Here is a 16,024-nt window from a genome sequence, read left to right on the forward strand (position 1 = left end):
CCTTTCTTTAATGCATTGTTTCTAACCCTGTCAATTCACTTTCCCACCATGCACCTTTAAACCCAGTTGTAAAGAGGCGATTCTACTCGATCAATAATAATACAGTGTTGATGTTATCTATTATTCTGGTACAGTACATCTCCACACTACTTAGCTGGCTATACCCTGCACCTTTATCGATTAGAAAAAGGGGGAGTTACCAGCGTTTTGATTGGTCATCGTTTTTGATTATTCATTCATTCAGTCATTCAGTCATTTACAGACCTGGAGCTCCTTGAGCTCAGTCTTTCTTATTTTCTTTTCTCTCTTAAGTATAGCTTTTACTTTTGATTTTATCTGTTAACTAATTTTTGATACTTTAGAACTAAATCTCCACAATCAACATGAACAACACCGACTATATGATCCATCTTCTTGCCAGAACCATCAAGACAGGAAAGGATGAATTGGTAAGTACTTAAAGAAATTTGCACATTAGTTTTGGTTCTAATGAATTTGAATTTTTAGATCACTCCACTCATCATCCAACTCTCCGATATGCAAGTATCCAGGGATCTTCTCGAAAAACACAACCTCCCAGCTTTGGTAGCTGAGTATGCTCCATTCAATGAAGCTGCCAAGAGCTTGTCAAAAAGCGTTCTTGCCTGGAAATATGAAGAAATTGCACAGGAAATGCCGCAACTTTTGAAGGAATTTGTGCAAATTGCAAAAGAGAAACGGGTCCCAGAAGAATTCATGGTTCGATTGGTTACCTCTCTCATGGATTTTGATGATTTGGATACTGTCAGAAGCTGCCTGGAAATTCTAAACCATTTCGAGTTCTCGTTGGACGAGTATGAGGAGTTGGGGATCTACAGAAAAGCAACACAATTCGAAGGGCAATTCCGAGATGCTGATGAAATTATTGCAAAAGTTGATGTTTTGCTCCTTCAGGACGAGATTCTTGAAGAGGATGAAGCTGAAGTGGAAGCTGATGATCTGATCGGCCATGCAGAAGAGAATGAGGAAGAAGAGAACGACTTCAGTGATGATGAGTCAGTTATCAGTGAAACCGAATCCGGAATCTACACTGATGAGGAGCTGGAGCTGGAAGATCATTTTGAAGCCGTACGAAAAGAGGATCGCAAAGATCAAGTAATGACTGAAATCTGCATGATGCTCCTAGCAGGTTATATCAGATCCGGAAATAGTGAAGTGGTAAGTTAAAATTTTTAAAGTTCAAATATCCCAATAAAATTTTTTTTTTTTCAGATCTCTGCAGCTATTAAGTTCACCTGGGCTTTCGATTATTCATTGGAGATGTATCAAAAGTACGACATTCAGAATTTGATCTACAATTTTGGAGTTCACAATGACGATGCCGAGCTTCTGATGAACCACATCAAAGAGCTTCAAGCAAGGGAACTTTTCAATGAGAATCGCAAATTCTTCAAGAGATTCTTGAGAACTTGTATGGAAGAGAAGACAATTACTGATTCAGTTTTGTCTTATTTGAAAGGATTTCTGGAGAACGGGGATGACTATATGGTGAGTTGGAAAATAAATAATTTTCGAGATTTTATACTAAATTTAATTTAATTTCAGGTTTCCTGCACATTGAAGTTCCTTCTAGGAATGCCGATTACGCTGAGCCAATTCAAGACTAGCCACGTGGAAGCCTGCCTTGAAAATCTTGAATCAGGACCTTCGGCACAACTTGGTTTTATGCTGAAAATGAAGATTCAGAAGTTGGAGCACAGCGAAAAATCTTGAAAAGCTGAGTTTTTTCTTTAAAATTTCTCACTAATTAATTTTGCTTCAATTTTTAATATTTCTGGTTTTTTAATTGTTTTTTAAAATTTCTAATTTGGTACTTTTAATAATTAATTGTTGTTTCTAATAAAGTTTAATATTTTAAAATGAAGAGGATATATGTACTTACAAAATATTAACCATTTTTCCAGCTTAGTCTTAGTTTAAACTATATATTCTGCCATTTAAAGGTGGAGTAGGGCCAGTGGGTACTTTTTCTGAATAAACTTATAATAATCCAAAAGACCGAATATCATAAAACATTCAAAAAAAAATTCTACATGACTTTTGATCTACTTGAAATGGGCGTACAATAAAGGAGGATGAAACTGTAATTAGAAAATATTTGGTATCGCTGTATCGAATGATCTAGTCATAGGTATTGAATGATCTAGTCATAAATATATGTATATCAAAAACGAAAGAATCTGAATTTAAAGTTTTAATTAAATTTGGAGTAGCGCCAGTGTGGATTTTGTCTACCTAAATACTTCAAAACATCCAAAACAACCGAATATCATAATAAAACACTTCAAATAATTTGAGATTTTTCATAACTTCCGGTCAAAGTTTTGGCAAATTGCAAGAATTATGAAAAAATATGAGCTTTTGAGAAAAGCCAAAGCAATATCGCATGCTCCGACATCTACAATGTTTTACTACGAATAATTTAAAAAAAAAATAAAAGTATAAAAAATGTAGGAAAAAATTTTTTTTTGGTCAACTTCCAAAATTATGAGTGGCAGAAACTGAAATAGTCCATTTTGGACCATAGGAGTGGTTTTTAACACTTCTCCATTGATGCTACCTTTAAACTATAGATTCTGTCGTTTAACTCTAACTTCCGAACGATTTCAGCCACTAGAATACGTTAACCATTCCAAACCCTACTACTGCCAGCAAAAAAAAAACTGTTACGGAAGAAAAAAACAATAATCTCACTTTCAATTAATTTCACTGCAGAGTAATCATCGAACCGGTTGTTGTCATCCCGTTCCATTCTCCACGACAATTAGCAACGGTTGTTGTTGTTTTTTTCTCCTGGCGACGGACTGACGGATTTTTCCTTGTTGCGTAATTTTTGGTAGATCTAGTGAAATTGGCTAAAGTTTAAACAAAAGTTAAATAATTGTTTGGGATACCATTAATTGATCTGAACTTACTATTAGATTGCAATTTTTATATTTTTATAATCACGTTTTCACTTCGATTTTTTCCAAAAAGTCTCTGAAAATCCACCGATCTTCGTTTTTAAACATGTCCCCAAATGTCCTAATGTTCCACTTTTTTTTTCTTCATTATTTTTCCAACTGCAATATTTTCCGGCATTCAATAATTGCAATTTATAATTGTCAAACGTTTTTTGAAATCACGTTTTGATGTAGTTTTTAAAAAAATATGCTCATTTTTTTCCAGCAATTTTTTCAATGTGAAAAATGATCGCGAATTTTCAAAATTTTCGATTTTTTTTCAAAAGATCTCTGAAAATTCATCCAACCAGCGGTGCTTCGGCAATCGAAGTTTTGGTAATTTCCGAAATTGCCGATTGCCGAAAATTTCCAAAACCGGCAGTTGCCGAAATTGCCGATTGCCGGAAATTTCCAAAACCGGCAATTGCCAAAATTGCCGGAATTGTTTGCCGGAATTTTCCGATTGCACCCCTGCTTCCACCATCTTTTCGAAACATTATAACCCAAATGTCCTAATGTTCCACTTTTCATCTCCCTTATCATATCATCATCAAGAATCAAGATATCGAGTCTCTGCAAAAAAAGTAGCGAACCGCTTCTCGAATCGTTGCGAAAGTTTTTTCAGGCGGCACTTTGTCTAACATTCTTTCTGGATCACTATCACTTGTGAGATTGACGGATTGGGTGATAAATAGGGCGGAACAAGAGGAAGCAGTGGATTTTTTGAATGATCATTTAGACTGATAAATTGGATTTTTAAGATTTCGTTCAGAATTTCTCATAGGCAATTTTTAACCATTTTCCTTTAAAGGTGGAGTAACGAAAAAAAAATCAAAGTTCTGGAAAAAACGGCGAAAATTCAGCTAAAATCAAAATTTTTTCCATCTTCTCGGGGCTCCTTTAAGATGGAGTAGCGTATGTGGTTTAATTGCCCAAATGTTAAAAAACATTTTAAAATTACGAAAAAATTTATATAACCGTAGAAAAATATAAAAATATATCTTTTTTTTTTTAATTCTTTTTAAATTTTTTTATTTATACTTTTTTTTATTCATTTATTGGTGTTTATCCATTTATCTTTTTATTTTAAAATTTAAATTTGCTTTAAATGATAGAAAATAGACCCTAATGACCGAATATAACTAGAGAAAAAATTTTAAAAATATTCTAAATTTTAAATGATTTTTTAAATTTTTCAAAAATCAAAGAAACAGCCAAATTAAATTTGAATTCCCGTGCAAATAAGTGACGTCATTTTTGACATTTTTGCGTTTTTTGGCTAATATCTTCAGTTTCTCTTGCATTTTTTCTATATTTTCTATACTTTCTATATTTTCTATACTGTTTGCCAAATTTTTAAACACTTTTCAAAAAAACAAAAAAAAACTAGATAACCCGAAAGAAATTGACGGAAATTTCAAAATTGGTTTAAAATTCGACAACTTAATATTTATTTATAATATTTTGTGTTTCAATGTCAAAAATAACGTCACTCGTTTGGGAATTCGAAAATAATTCGCAGTTTTGAATTTTTTTGCAAAAAAAATTCATAAAAATTCAGAAAATTTTTGTATAAACTTTTTTTTAAAAATTTTTAAAATGTATATTGAGACAGTTTCCTGCCATTTTGGGCAAAAACCCGCAGAAGCTATGAATCTATTGAAATTTTTTTTGAAATTAAATAGCCCACAACCTTAAATTTCCCATCATCAACTAATTCTTTTTGATCTCTGTTTCTAGACAATTATCACCGTCGCATTTGACATTTTTTCCAGCAAACCTCCCCCCCCCCCCCCCCATTTTGTTTCCTAATCATTACCCTAATGGCTACTGTCCACACAGGAACGGGTTGTCCTTTCATTTTTCCCGAAACCTTCTTATCACCAGGTATATATCTCTCACTTTGGTCTCGAACGGAAGAAAAACTGTGTTGGAAAGGCAGACAAAAAGATGGCCAGATGGATGGTATGGCAATCGGCGGAAGGCTATTGGAACTGGTCTTCCTAATGTGTTCATCATTCGGGAGGAGATTGAAAATAGGGAGAAGCATAAGGGGGAAGAGAGGGGGAAGAAGCTGAAATCACCGCAATAGGTGGTGGTGGACAACGGTTTTTTAATAGCCATTTGATTTGAATAGAATTGGAAATTGGAAATTGGCGTATTGTTGCTTGAGGATTGTCTCGAGTGGTTCCTTATTTTTTGATAATTTACATTTATGATAAAATCTGTTAAAAATAATCTATCATACCTGCCTTATGTTTCAACTTAAATATTTTAACTACTTAACACTGTATATTTCTGAAACTTTTTTTTCCGTTTTTAAAATCACTTTTCCTTATTTTTTAAAAGCTTCTTTTAGGCACATTTATCGGAAAATTGTGGTTTTGCAGTTTTTTCAGAGATTTTGTTTCAATATTTCACTTTTAATAATGTTTCTTTAAAAAACTGCCAAAAAATAATTCTAGCTAGTCACTCCCGATTTGCAGTATACTCTAGCTTTTTATTAGTATTTAACCTTATTTTCACTTGAGCAACTTAAATTCCTGATGGGTTTGGTTCTATCAAATATCCATAACAGGGGTGCCCTATCGGCAATTCTGCAAAATGAGACGGTTGGACATGTCACAGCTGATATTTTTCATTAAAACTTAATGATACAATATAAAAAATACTTGCTTTATCTGGAAATAACTTTTATTTTATTTGGAACAACCGAGAAAGTGTTCAAAAATTGTCCGAAAGTTGAAAATTGCCGGTGAAAATTGCCGAAAAATTGCCGTTCAACTTTTTGAACACTTTCTCGGTTGTTCCAATTATTTGTGTTCGTATTTTTGTGTTTGTAATGTATTCGTCTTTTCTTCTTTTTTTTAGTTTAATCCTTTTGTAGCGGGGTGCAATACTATAAAAATTTTTTCAATTTTTTCACATATTGTTCTATAGAGTGAAATAACATGATTATCAACTCTTGAACTATTTAAATACATATAATATTTCTTTTCAACTTTCATTCGACTTGTTAATTTTCTAAGCTACATTCTTCAAATCCTTCATGTTCCACTTGTTTAACCGCACATGTGTTATATATCCCTTTCTATTATTTCCTACTAGTTTCCGCGTTCTCATCATATTACGATATCATCACATTTTCAGATAAGTTATCCATACATAAAATGATAATTTTGTCAATATTATCATTATTAACATTCGATTTAGTAATTGGAAGTGATCTAGATGCGAATCACTTTTTCAAAGGGCTCTATGAAACTTCGGGATTTCATTGCTATAGTAGGTAAGTTGAATTTTTCTATTTTTTATTTAAAGGTGGAGTACCGAAATCTGGGAAATATTTTAAAATGAGTCCAAATTTTCCCCTGATTCCGAATATCAATGTGAAAAAATTCTAAAAAATTTCCCTGATTTTATACTTCAGCTTGAAATAGCGAATTTTTTTTTGCGTTCCCGTGAGATTTTTCAAAAAATTTTTATGCTAATAAAATGTTCAATTGAAAGAATATATTTTTCAAAAAAAAAAACAATAAAATACGGCAAAAATGAATGAAAATAGCAGAAAGCTGGAAGAAGTCAAAATATATAAAGAAAAAAAGAAAAAAAAGAGGCTGAAAAAAGAGGCAAACGCGCTCCAAGGAGAATTTATTTGGGCACGGATTTAAAAAATCTCATGGGTGCACAAATGAAATTCGCGGTGTCAAGCTCAAATATAAAATCAGGGAATTTTTTTAGAATTTTTCACATAGATATTCGGAATCAGAGGAAAATTTGGAGTAATTTAAAACTATTTCCCACATTTCGGTACTCCACCTTTGAACCTTTAAAGGGCCATAAAATTTTTAGCAACCTAAAAAATGTAGAAATTAATTTTTTGTATACTTTTGTAGTAGGCAGTTCTTGGCAGCACAAAAGGCGTATATGTCAATGTGGTTGCCACTAACATGGTGCATCGATAGGTTCATTACTGTCTATAATTTCCAGAGATTCTATGAGATTGCCACGCCACCTCCACGGAAGACCTCAAACCACGGATCCTCCCTTTGATCTTTCGGTTTTCGACGCTTCCGGCAAACGAGTGGAAAGCTATGAGATTGGAAAAGTTTACACAGGTACTTTCACCCTAAACTCAACAAATTAACCACAAAAAAAAACCGATTTCAGTAAAACTGGAAGCCTACGTGCACTTCCGTGGACTGATGCTTCAGCCAAGGCTCTGCACGCAGTCTGGAGCCATCATCGGATCTTTGAGAGGAGGAAAATTCATCGAGGATGAGCAATTTGAGACTCACGGTAAGCAATAACACATGTTTAATTGTTAATAGAGCGCATTTGCAGGATTGATGTTCCATCAGTGTGGTCGACTTGTCACCAACGACTCCCTCACACATACCGGTGATGATAAGAAGTTTTTAGCAGAGGCAAAATGGCAGGCAACACGGGACGTTGGCAATGTTCAATTTGTGTAGGTATCTTTTTTTCTCCGGTGAAATCCCCAGTTTTCTTTTCTACTTGAAATACAATTTCCGTTTTCAGAGCCACTATTGCCACTGAAAACGTAGTCTACTGGGAAAAATGGCGTCCGAGACATGCGTTTTTGAAGGGACCATATCAGAAGTACTCCACGCAAAATCCTAACATATTCATTTACAATTTGGAGAAGGACATCGAACAACGGACCTCGGAGAAAGTGGTCACGTCGGAGCCAGTGCTTCCCTCTCAGCATCCGCTTTTCGAGGAGCAAAGGGAGATTTTGAAGGCGAAAATGGTTACACCTTTGCCGGTTACTGTAGCTTCGTTAGCCGAGACCTCGGAAAATTCAGACGATGTTTTCGATTTTGATGGGCTCACATTTGAATCTCCAGCTACAGCAAATAAGATTCAAGTCACCGCAGCCAGCATGATGATGGGAGATAAGGCAGGTTCAACAAGAGCACCAGAAATTTCGGTAGGTATTTCTATGGTGTGGCTGCCAACCAGGTGTCTGCGGCAAATTTGCCGAATTTGCCGAATTTGCCGCACACATCAAAAATTTGACAACACAATTTTGACCAAAATCACTGATTTTGTCACCAAAAATTTAGTAAAATGGCTCAAAATTGAGTTATTTTGATGCTTAAGCAGACACATTACACGGAACTTATTCAGACACCAGATTTGCGTTCAGAATTCAGCAGTTTTGCTGCTCCAAAAAAAAAATAAAAAGGATCACATTTTTCGGAGTTTGTTAAGCACGGCAATTTTGCCGAATTTGTCGAGCTCGCTCGGCTAATGTTGAGATTTGTCGCACACCCCTGCTGCCAACTTCAAAACATTCCAGCATTCCTCAAAGTTCCTTATCGAAAAACCATCGGAATCCACGTTCATGATGGGTAGAATGTTCAAAAAATTTGCGCCACTTAATGATACAGTGCTTCAAGAGGATGATCTGAAGTTCCTGAACTCACATGTCCACCATCGTATGCTTCAGCACGACTTTGTAGATAATAATGACTTGGAAATGGAAGGTAAGCGATTTTATCGGGGGTTGCCTACCATAAATCAAATGATAAATCTTTCCAGAAAAGTGTCAAGATAATCCATGCCAAAACGGGGGCCGTTGCTCCATGAGCAAGGGAAAATCCACATGTCAATGCAATCCCGGATACGTCGGAGCCAACTGCACTGAAATCGACAAGTGTCTCGACAACGAGTGTGACAACAATTCCACGTGTTTTAATGACAAGCGATCACCAGTCGGTTACTCATGCAAGTGTCAAAATGGAACGGTGGGAAAGTTGTGTGAAAGTGAGTTCGAATTTTTAATTTTATAATTTGAAAACTGTGAAATTTGAATTTCAGTCGAGTGTCCGAAAGATCAATGTGAGAACGGTGGACAGTGCTATCTGAACACCTTTGGCAAAATTGGATGCAAGTGCGTACCTGGAACCACTGGAAGGAGATGTGAACGAGGTAAGGGTTTCTGGGAATTCGGCTCTAGCTTCTTGCCCAAGTTTGGCCCAAAAAATATCAACTTGGATGAGAAGTTGGCTAAACTTGGACAAAAGTTGGGCAAGACTTTGGCAAAACCCCAAGTTTCACCCAACTCTTGCCAAACTTCTACCCGAGTTTGAAACGAAACAAGAAATTTTTGGGCTTAAATCGGGGCCTAAATCCAAGTTTTGCCAAAGTCTTGACCAACTTTTGCCCGAATTTTAGTCCAAATTTGGGCAAGAAGCTAGAAGCAAATGCCCATATCGTAGTTTTCTAGAAATCAACGAGTGTGGATGGAATTCATGCAAGAACGGCGCCAAATGCGTCGACCTTTTCAACGACTACCGCTGCGATTGTGCCGACGGATGGATGGGCAGAAATTGTGAACGTAAGCATGTAGATCTTGTCTTGTCAACTTGCTGGATTTTAAGGTCCCTGCCAAGATATCTACGGATCATGCAGGGTGTGGAAACGGGAAGGCCAATGCCAAGAGATGAGGAATGCCACAGACTTTTTTGATTTAAATTGCGCAGCGTCTTGTGGGGTTTGTGTAAAGGTTGATAATGGAACAGGTAAGAGGAAGGTTTATATAGTAGCTGATGTAAATACTTCAGATGAATCCTACCTCCCACTACAGCCTATTCTGATGCCATTCGCATTTTTGCTCGGTGAATGGGAGTCGACGATCAAGGGATGGAATAATCACACAACCGACTACCCGGCAGACATGGATGGAATGATTTACAACGAGACAATCACGTTTTCGGTTGCTCCATCATTGAGTTTCGGGACTCCGTTCGTCAATTACACGTGAGTTTTTGGTAGGAAGTAGAAGGCCTTGTTAGCTGGAAAATGAACAAAAATATTTGAAGGGAGCTAAAATTCTAAATTTTAGAATTCTGAACTTTTTATAAAATATTTTTTCTTGCTTTAATTGAAACTTTATATGGGCATACATATAGACAAATATTTTTACTTTCTGAAAATTTGAACCGGATTTTTGAGCAACTTGAGTTCAACTCTCCACCACGAGAAAATTTTTTTTTTTGCAAATTTTTTTGTCCCAAAAAAAAAGGGTCCAGAAAAAACAAACAAACATTTTTGTCGCAGTCACCGATGACTTAAGATTTCCTCATCTTCCCTGGCTCAATCGGTAACTGCTTGGGCCGGGGGGTGGGACGGTCAACAGAAGCGGTACAAAAAATACGGTAATTATTTAATTTTTATGTCATCAAGCATCATACTCGAGGGAAAGAAAGGAAAACATTTAGATTTCAACAGAAGCGGTACAAAAAATACGGTAATTAACTTAACTTTTATATGGTGGGCCAAAAGTATGATAACACGTTTGCAGCTCTATAACTTTACTAGTGGAGAGAGTTATTACATCAATTTGTACAAGTTTTGTTCTCCATAAAATACTGACCAGATGAACGTTTTGAATTTTCAAAATATTCCCATCCGCATCGCTGCAGGCCTTCAGAACTTTTGAGATCACGACCTTTATGGCACGCAAGTCGGCATTCTGCGGGATTTCCACATTTTTCTCGAGGAATCCATAAAGTGTCTTGCAAGTTTTTATAGTTCAAAGAATGCTCTTGGTCTAGAAATTCTTTAAAAACAAAAATCCAAATAATTTCTATCACGGTATTTATGTCATGGACTGCGGCAGTAGGTTAAGTCTTGAATGGGATAGTCGCCAGAAAGATGGATGTGAGCGGCGAGTAGCAGTATGCAGAAAAATTCATTTTAGTATTTTTCGAGACGTTTTGACCTGACTTTCCAGAATTTTTTTAGAAAATTGAGCTCGGATGATTTTGTGGGTCGTTACGCCTTGTGAAACCAAAAAAACTGAGTAAATTTCGCAAAGTTGAATTCATGAGACATTCAAAGGTTCTTGCTAGGCGCCAGTGTCGACACAGAAAATTTTTATATGCTACAAAAACAATTAAAAACGCTTCTTCGCTTCTTTAACTTTAAATTTAACATAAAAATCATACATCTAAAAATTATTGGCGTGCGTGAGAGGTGTGTTTGTGTGGGAAGTGCCGCGTGCCAAATTACCGTTTTTTCGAAAGGGTTCGCCAAATTTTCGAGGTGATAAAGATCGCACCTTATTGGGAAACATTACAAATTTTGAGTCAAATTGAAGGAAATTTATTCAGCTATCAGTATTCGATAGAAGAATGTACGTATGACGTGGCAGTCGCGCTAAAATCTCATGTAAAAGAGCGCTTCACGTGTTACCATACTTTTGGCCCACCATGTATGCATAATTACTTTTAGAAATTAAAAATGTTTTTCCAAGACCCAAAAAGAAAAACTTTCATCAAAACTTTTCAAAATAATTGTGAATATTTTGAACAATTATTAAAAAGCAGATCAAGGGGAAAACCACACAAATAGTAACAAAGTTAAATCTTAATACTTCAGAGCCACAATGACTAGCCTTGACGATCCATCCAACATCCATCAATACAACGGATTCCTCACCATACAACAATACAAAGACAACGAGAACTCTACCGATCGCGGAGCCCTCACCACAGTCAGTAACACCGGGCTCATTATGATCGAAGAGGGAGATATTCTGGACGAGAAATCCTCATCCGAAGGTGCTCCAACATTAATGCTGACTCCAACTTATCAATTCTACAAGTCGGAGACAAAGAATCCTGCGCGGCATCCGGAACGGTCGAAGAGATGGTTCACGGTGAAGAATAAGAGGTTGATGCAGTATATGGTCCGGGAGTTTAAAGGAAGAACTCACAAGTTCACGAAAATATATAAAAAGAAGACCGAGTTCAAGTACTTGTAGTTGTAAACTAAATTATTTAAATTATTTTACGATTTCCATTTTCCATTTTCTATTTTCCATTTTCAAAACTTCAAAATGTGCCAAATATCTAGTCATCTCCACTTCAACTTTTCATTATCCTACAACACTTTATTTAGTGCAATAATAAGAGCTAGTTCCTTTCCTTCTTAATAAACTTGATGATATGTAGAGCTTGTATCAATCTGAATCAGAAAATTATTTCGGTTTGTGTGTTATGTTTAGAGCCTTACAGTTGCCACATCATCAATCGGCACATCACCACTCGCAGCGTTACGGCTCTCAGACTCCGAATCGGTCAAATCAACGTTTTCCTCATCCCAAGGTTCCTTGTCGGGTAGTTGATCTTGAAGCGCAAGCTGATCTTTGCTGTAGTTTGCAGCGATTCTTCGGTACGACGCGTGCTGCTTTTGGAGCATGAACAATGTGCGATAGCTCTGAAAGTAAGTGGTCGGCACAAAATCAGTACTATAACAACTTACATGTCCTCGATTGCGGCAGCGGATAAAGTTGAGAAGCATAAAGATCGGCACAATGATGACCGGGAGGAACGAGAGGAACCATCCGAAAATATCAAAGACAGCCGGGTAGATATCATGTCTTCCCATATATGGGTACTCGCGTACGAACGAGAGACCAACGAGAATCTATAAAACATTTGGTTTAACACTTTTAAAAATGGGGTCCAACGGCAGGCTCCTGTGATTTACTCACCAGCGCAATGCTCGGAGAGATCACCATCCAGTTAGCGGTAAAATACCAAGAGTGAGCTCCGATAGCACCGGTGAACTTGTTTCTGGCGTGACCAACAACTTCCGTAATATCGTCTCGAACGTTGCGGAATCCGTAGATGTACATCATGACCAGTAGCTCACAGACAACAGTGCACACTGACGAGAAGCCAGCAGCATACTCGTCAAACATCTCGAACCAGTAATATCCGGCCTGAAATTTTCTCGACTCTAGTTTAATTTTGAGCTATGAACTCACTCTCGTAGAAAATACCAATCCAATACAGTAGAGTACCGAACACCATGCAATCACCACAATCCACTTGCGATTTCTGAATCTCGGGTACTGATCGTAGATGCACGAGCAGAACACATCAACCAACGCGATCTCGGTACTCGCTCCGAGCAGGAAAAGCATCAGGAAGAAGATGAAACACCAGAGCCATGGAACAGGCATCCGGGTCATTGCCTCGGGATACACAACGAACGCCAGCGACAATCCACTCTTCACCACATCCTTGACATCCTGACCAGTAGCTTTCGCCAGATAGCCAAGAGTCGCAAAGACGGCACCACCACCCACAAGCGACATTGTCGTGTCTCCGATGATCACAATCAACGCATCTCGGAATATGTTATTGCGTTTTGGACTGTACGAGGAGAGACTGATCAGTCCACCATGGCCAACTGATAGTGAGAAGCAGAGCTGTTTCAGTGCTTCAGTCCATGTGTCTTGTTCGTAAAGTTTTGTGTAGTTTGGAGTTCCAAAGTACATCTCCAATCCGACGCCAGACCCTGAAAATTGGAGAATGTGTCAAAAAAAAAGTAGGAAACTCTCACCATCCTGAAAAACTCCATTGATAAAAAGCACAACGACAAGTACATACGGCACAAGTACAGATACATAGGAGATCTTTCCCATAATCTTGGCGCCTTTCAGAATTCCCAAACCAGTCAGCAGCCAGCACACCGACATGGCGGCAAACACAGGCCAATTGAAACCACCAAAATCCAGCATACCCGATGAAGGTTGCACGATGTAAGTCATAAAATATTGCTCGGTAGCAGTACTGACATCTGTCCCGTTAGCATCTTGGCATGCTCCATTGAAGTAAACCATTTTATCAGGGATCGGGAGGCTACTATTCCACAAAGTTGAGTTCGCCATCACTTTGGTGTGATTTTTGCACAAGTATTGGCTGAAAGATTTAATAATAACGTAGGAAGTGTGATATTTTTTGAAAAGTGAACAGCGACGAACTCCCTGAGAAGGTAAAACAGCAAAATTTGTTTCATTTGTACTTGCAATCAACTATACAAGGGTGTGTGGCAAATTTGCCGAATTTGCCGAACCTCGGCAAATTTCAAAAATGTGGACATGCCGAATTTGCCGTTCACCGAGCTCGGCAGGTATTGAAATTTACCGCACGCATGAAAAAATTTTCAGAAAAATTTTGTACAAAATTGATGGTTTTGATCAGAAAATTAATGAAAGAAAACATAACTTCGTGTTTCTTTCATTTTTTTTATTCAAGAAATCCACATTAGGCAAAAATGGAGCAACAACCAGTAAATTCCATCAATTATTCCCTCAAGTTTGGTCCTTTTGAGCTCGAAAAACATTGCGATTTACCGAGTATGACGACTTCGGCAAATTTGCCAAATTTGCCGTTCTCGGAAAAAATTAAAAAAGTCGATTTGCCGGATTTCCGAAAACTCCTGACTAACAGGGCCTGGCGCCAACTCACTCTGCCATCGTAATACACGATGTACCATTATTCCAATCGTTGTTACAATGACTCCACAGTGCAAAATGTCCGCGACAAATGTTGATCATGTAGATGCTGATCCACGATACAATCACAATGTAGTAAATCGCGACGAGTGCCGCCACGAATACACCCATCCATCCGACACCTTCAAGAATTGGCCGAACTCTGCGAAAGATCACCGGTGGCGATTTCCCTTGATATTGTCCAGTCAAAAACTCAAAGTAGACAGCTGGAAGGCCGAAGAGAAACGCACAGGTGAGATATGGAATCAGGAATGCGGATCCACCGTTGTTATAGGCTCTTGTCGGGAATCTCCAAATGTTTCCAAGACCAACGGCCAGACCCAGGCTGGTTAGGACGAATTCGAACGAGTTTCCGAAGCCATCACGTTTCTCTTCTTCTTCTTCTGGTGGAGTGTCAAGGGTCGGACGAGTGGTGGTGACTGTGGTGTTCTTGGTGTCAATTCGGCTGGGATCTATCTTGCTTTGAGTGGATTGTTGAATCGATTTTTGGCTTGATAGTTGGTTTGATTGTTGGCTCACTTGTTGTGGATCTGGTTTTGATGGGGAATCAAATTTTACGGATGGTGCTTGGCGTTCTGAAAAAATCCGATTATTTCGACTTATCGATTTTCCAAAAGTGTGCGACACGTGGTGTCAGAGTGTCTCATTTGATTTACGCAGATCTACAAAAAATGCGGGAGTCGAGACGCAGAGTTCTCAACTGATTTCGCAAGGTTAAGAACGTGCTGACGTCACATTTTGTTGGGCGAAAAAATCCCACATTTTTTGTAGATCAAACCGTGATGGGACAGTCTGGCACCACGTGGTGCGATGGGACACCGTTCCTCGCTCATTAAATTTACGATGGAGCGCAGTTTCATCTTTTGCTATTTGTGTGCGGAGGTGAGCGTTACAGTGCATTTATTTTTCCACTTCTATGACTTTAAAGGGAGGCGGTTTCATTCAGAATGGTCTTGTCGCGCGGTTAGTCATTATTTTTAGAAATTTCTGTGTAAAACTCGCGTAGATCACGTGTAGATCATAATAAAAAAGCAACATAAGTACGACTAAAATAATGACTAAAGCGGTGCGGCGCTTTTCACTTTTCTTTCGCAGTTGCTGTCTCCTTTTTGACGAAAGAAAAACGCGCGGAGCCTTGCGAATGGCGCGCCGCCGCACCCGTATCTTCGGAAAAATTCCCTTAAAGAAAACGCACCCCTCTTTGTGCGGTGAAGCGCACTTTCACCCTCTTCGCAATAGCCCGAAACTTACTCATTGCCTCTTCATTGCTGCCCGAATCGGCCATTCCAATTGATCGTTTCACCTGATTATTCAGAGAGATTCACAGAGCTGAGCAAGGTTTTCTTCAAGTTTCTCCAGACAGTCTCGTTGAGTCGAAAACAACCGGCGAAAGTGGCAATGATGATATTTGATGACAACTTTTGCAGTAATAACTCACAAAATCATCATTTTGTTGTTGTGGCGAGAAAATATCGATTTTTTTTTGTTGGACTAAATTTGAATAATTAAAATATTCACGTCGAAAATAAAAGTTTTCGAGAAAATTTTTTGCAATAAAAATTATTCGGAAATTGATAATTTGTAAAACGATAGAATAGGTGGTCCCGCAAGCCCCGCCCATAAAAGTGGCAGTGTTATATAGGCTCCGCCTACAAAATGGTTAGGGAGGCCCCGCCCACAAAATAGGTTCCGTCTGAAAAAT

The 16,024-nt window shown here is 37.9% G+C and overlaps 3 protein-coding genes and 1 non-coding gene across 4 annotated transcripts; 2 read left to right on the plus strand and 2 right to left on the minus strand.

The window, feature by feature from the left end:
• The first annotated feature begins 360 nt into the window (after positions 1–360).
• On the plus strand, positions 361–1,900 carry Y46G5A.28 (MI domain-containing protein). The gene is made up of 4 exons (NM_064332.5): positions 361–449; positions 508–1,197; positions 1,252–1,527; positions 1,585–1,900. The coding sequence occupies exons 1-4, from the start codon at positions 384–386 to the stop codon at positions 1,750–1,752; spliced, it is 1,200 nt and encodes a 399-aa protein (NP_496733.1). The 5' UTR covers positions 361–383; the 3' UTR covers positions 1,753–1,900.
• A 4,231-nt stretch (positions 1,901–6,131) lies between these two features.
• Positions 6,132–11,990, plus strand: Y46G5A.29 (uncharacterized protein). The gene is made up of 12 exons (NM_064333.5): positions 6,132–6,270; positions 6,972–7,099; positions 7,152–7,280; positions 7,326–7,452; positions 7,524–7,935; positions 8,308–8,494; positions 8,550–8,774; positions 8,829–8,939; positions 9,238–9,348; positions 9,392–9,532; positions 9,575–9,770; positions 11,394–11,990. Exons 1-12 carry the CDS (start codon positions 6,152–6,154, stop codon positions 11,776–11,778), a joined length of 2,271 nt encoding a protein of 756 aa, NP_496734.4. The 5' UTR covers positions 6,132–6,151; the 3' UTR covers positions 11,779–11,990.
• Positions 6,428–6,448, minus strand: 21ur-14976. The gene has a single exon (NR_051808.1).
• snf-5 (Sodium-dependent transporter snf-5) lies at positions 11,895–15,717 on the minus strand. The gene is made up of 8 exons (NM_064334.6): positions 15,574–15,717; positions 14,276–14,897; positions 13,368–13,726; positions 12,787–13,322; positions 12,511–12,741; positions 12,279–12,443; positions 12,030–12,233; positions 11,895–11,981 (listed from the first exon to the last, which is right to left on the minus strand). The coding sequence occupies exons 1-8, from the start codon at positions 15,605–15,607 to the stop codon at positions 11,946–11,948; spliced, it is 2,187 nt and encodes a 728-aa protein (NP_496735.1). The 5' UTR covers positions 15,608–15,717; the 3' UTR covers positions 11,895–11,945.
• Between the last annotated feature and the right edge of the window lie 307 nt (positions 15,718–16,024).

The sequence above is a fragment of the Caenorhabditis elegans genome, chromosome II (assembly GCF_000002985.6).
Source record: "Caenorhabditis elegans chromosome II".
Taxonomy (NCBI): Eukaryota; Metazoa; Nematoda; class Chromadorea; order Rhabditida; family Rhabditidae; genus Caenorhabditis; species Caenorhabditis elegans.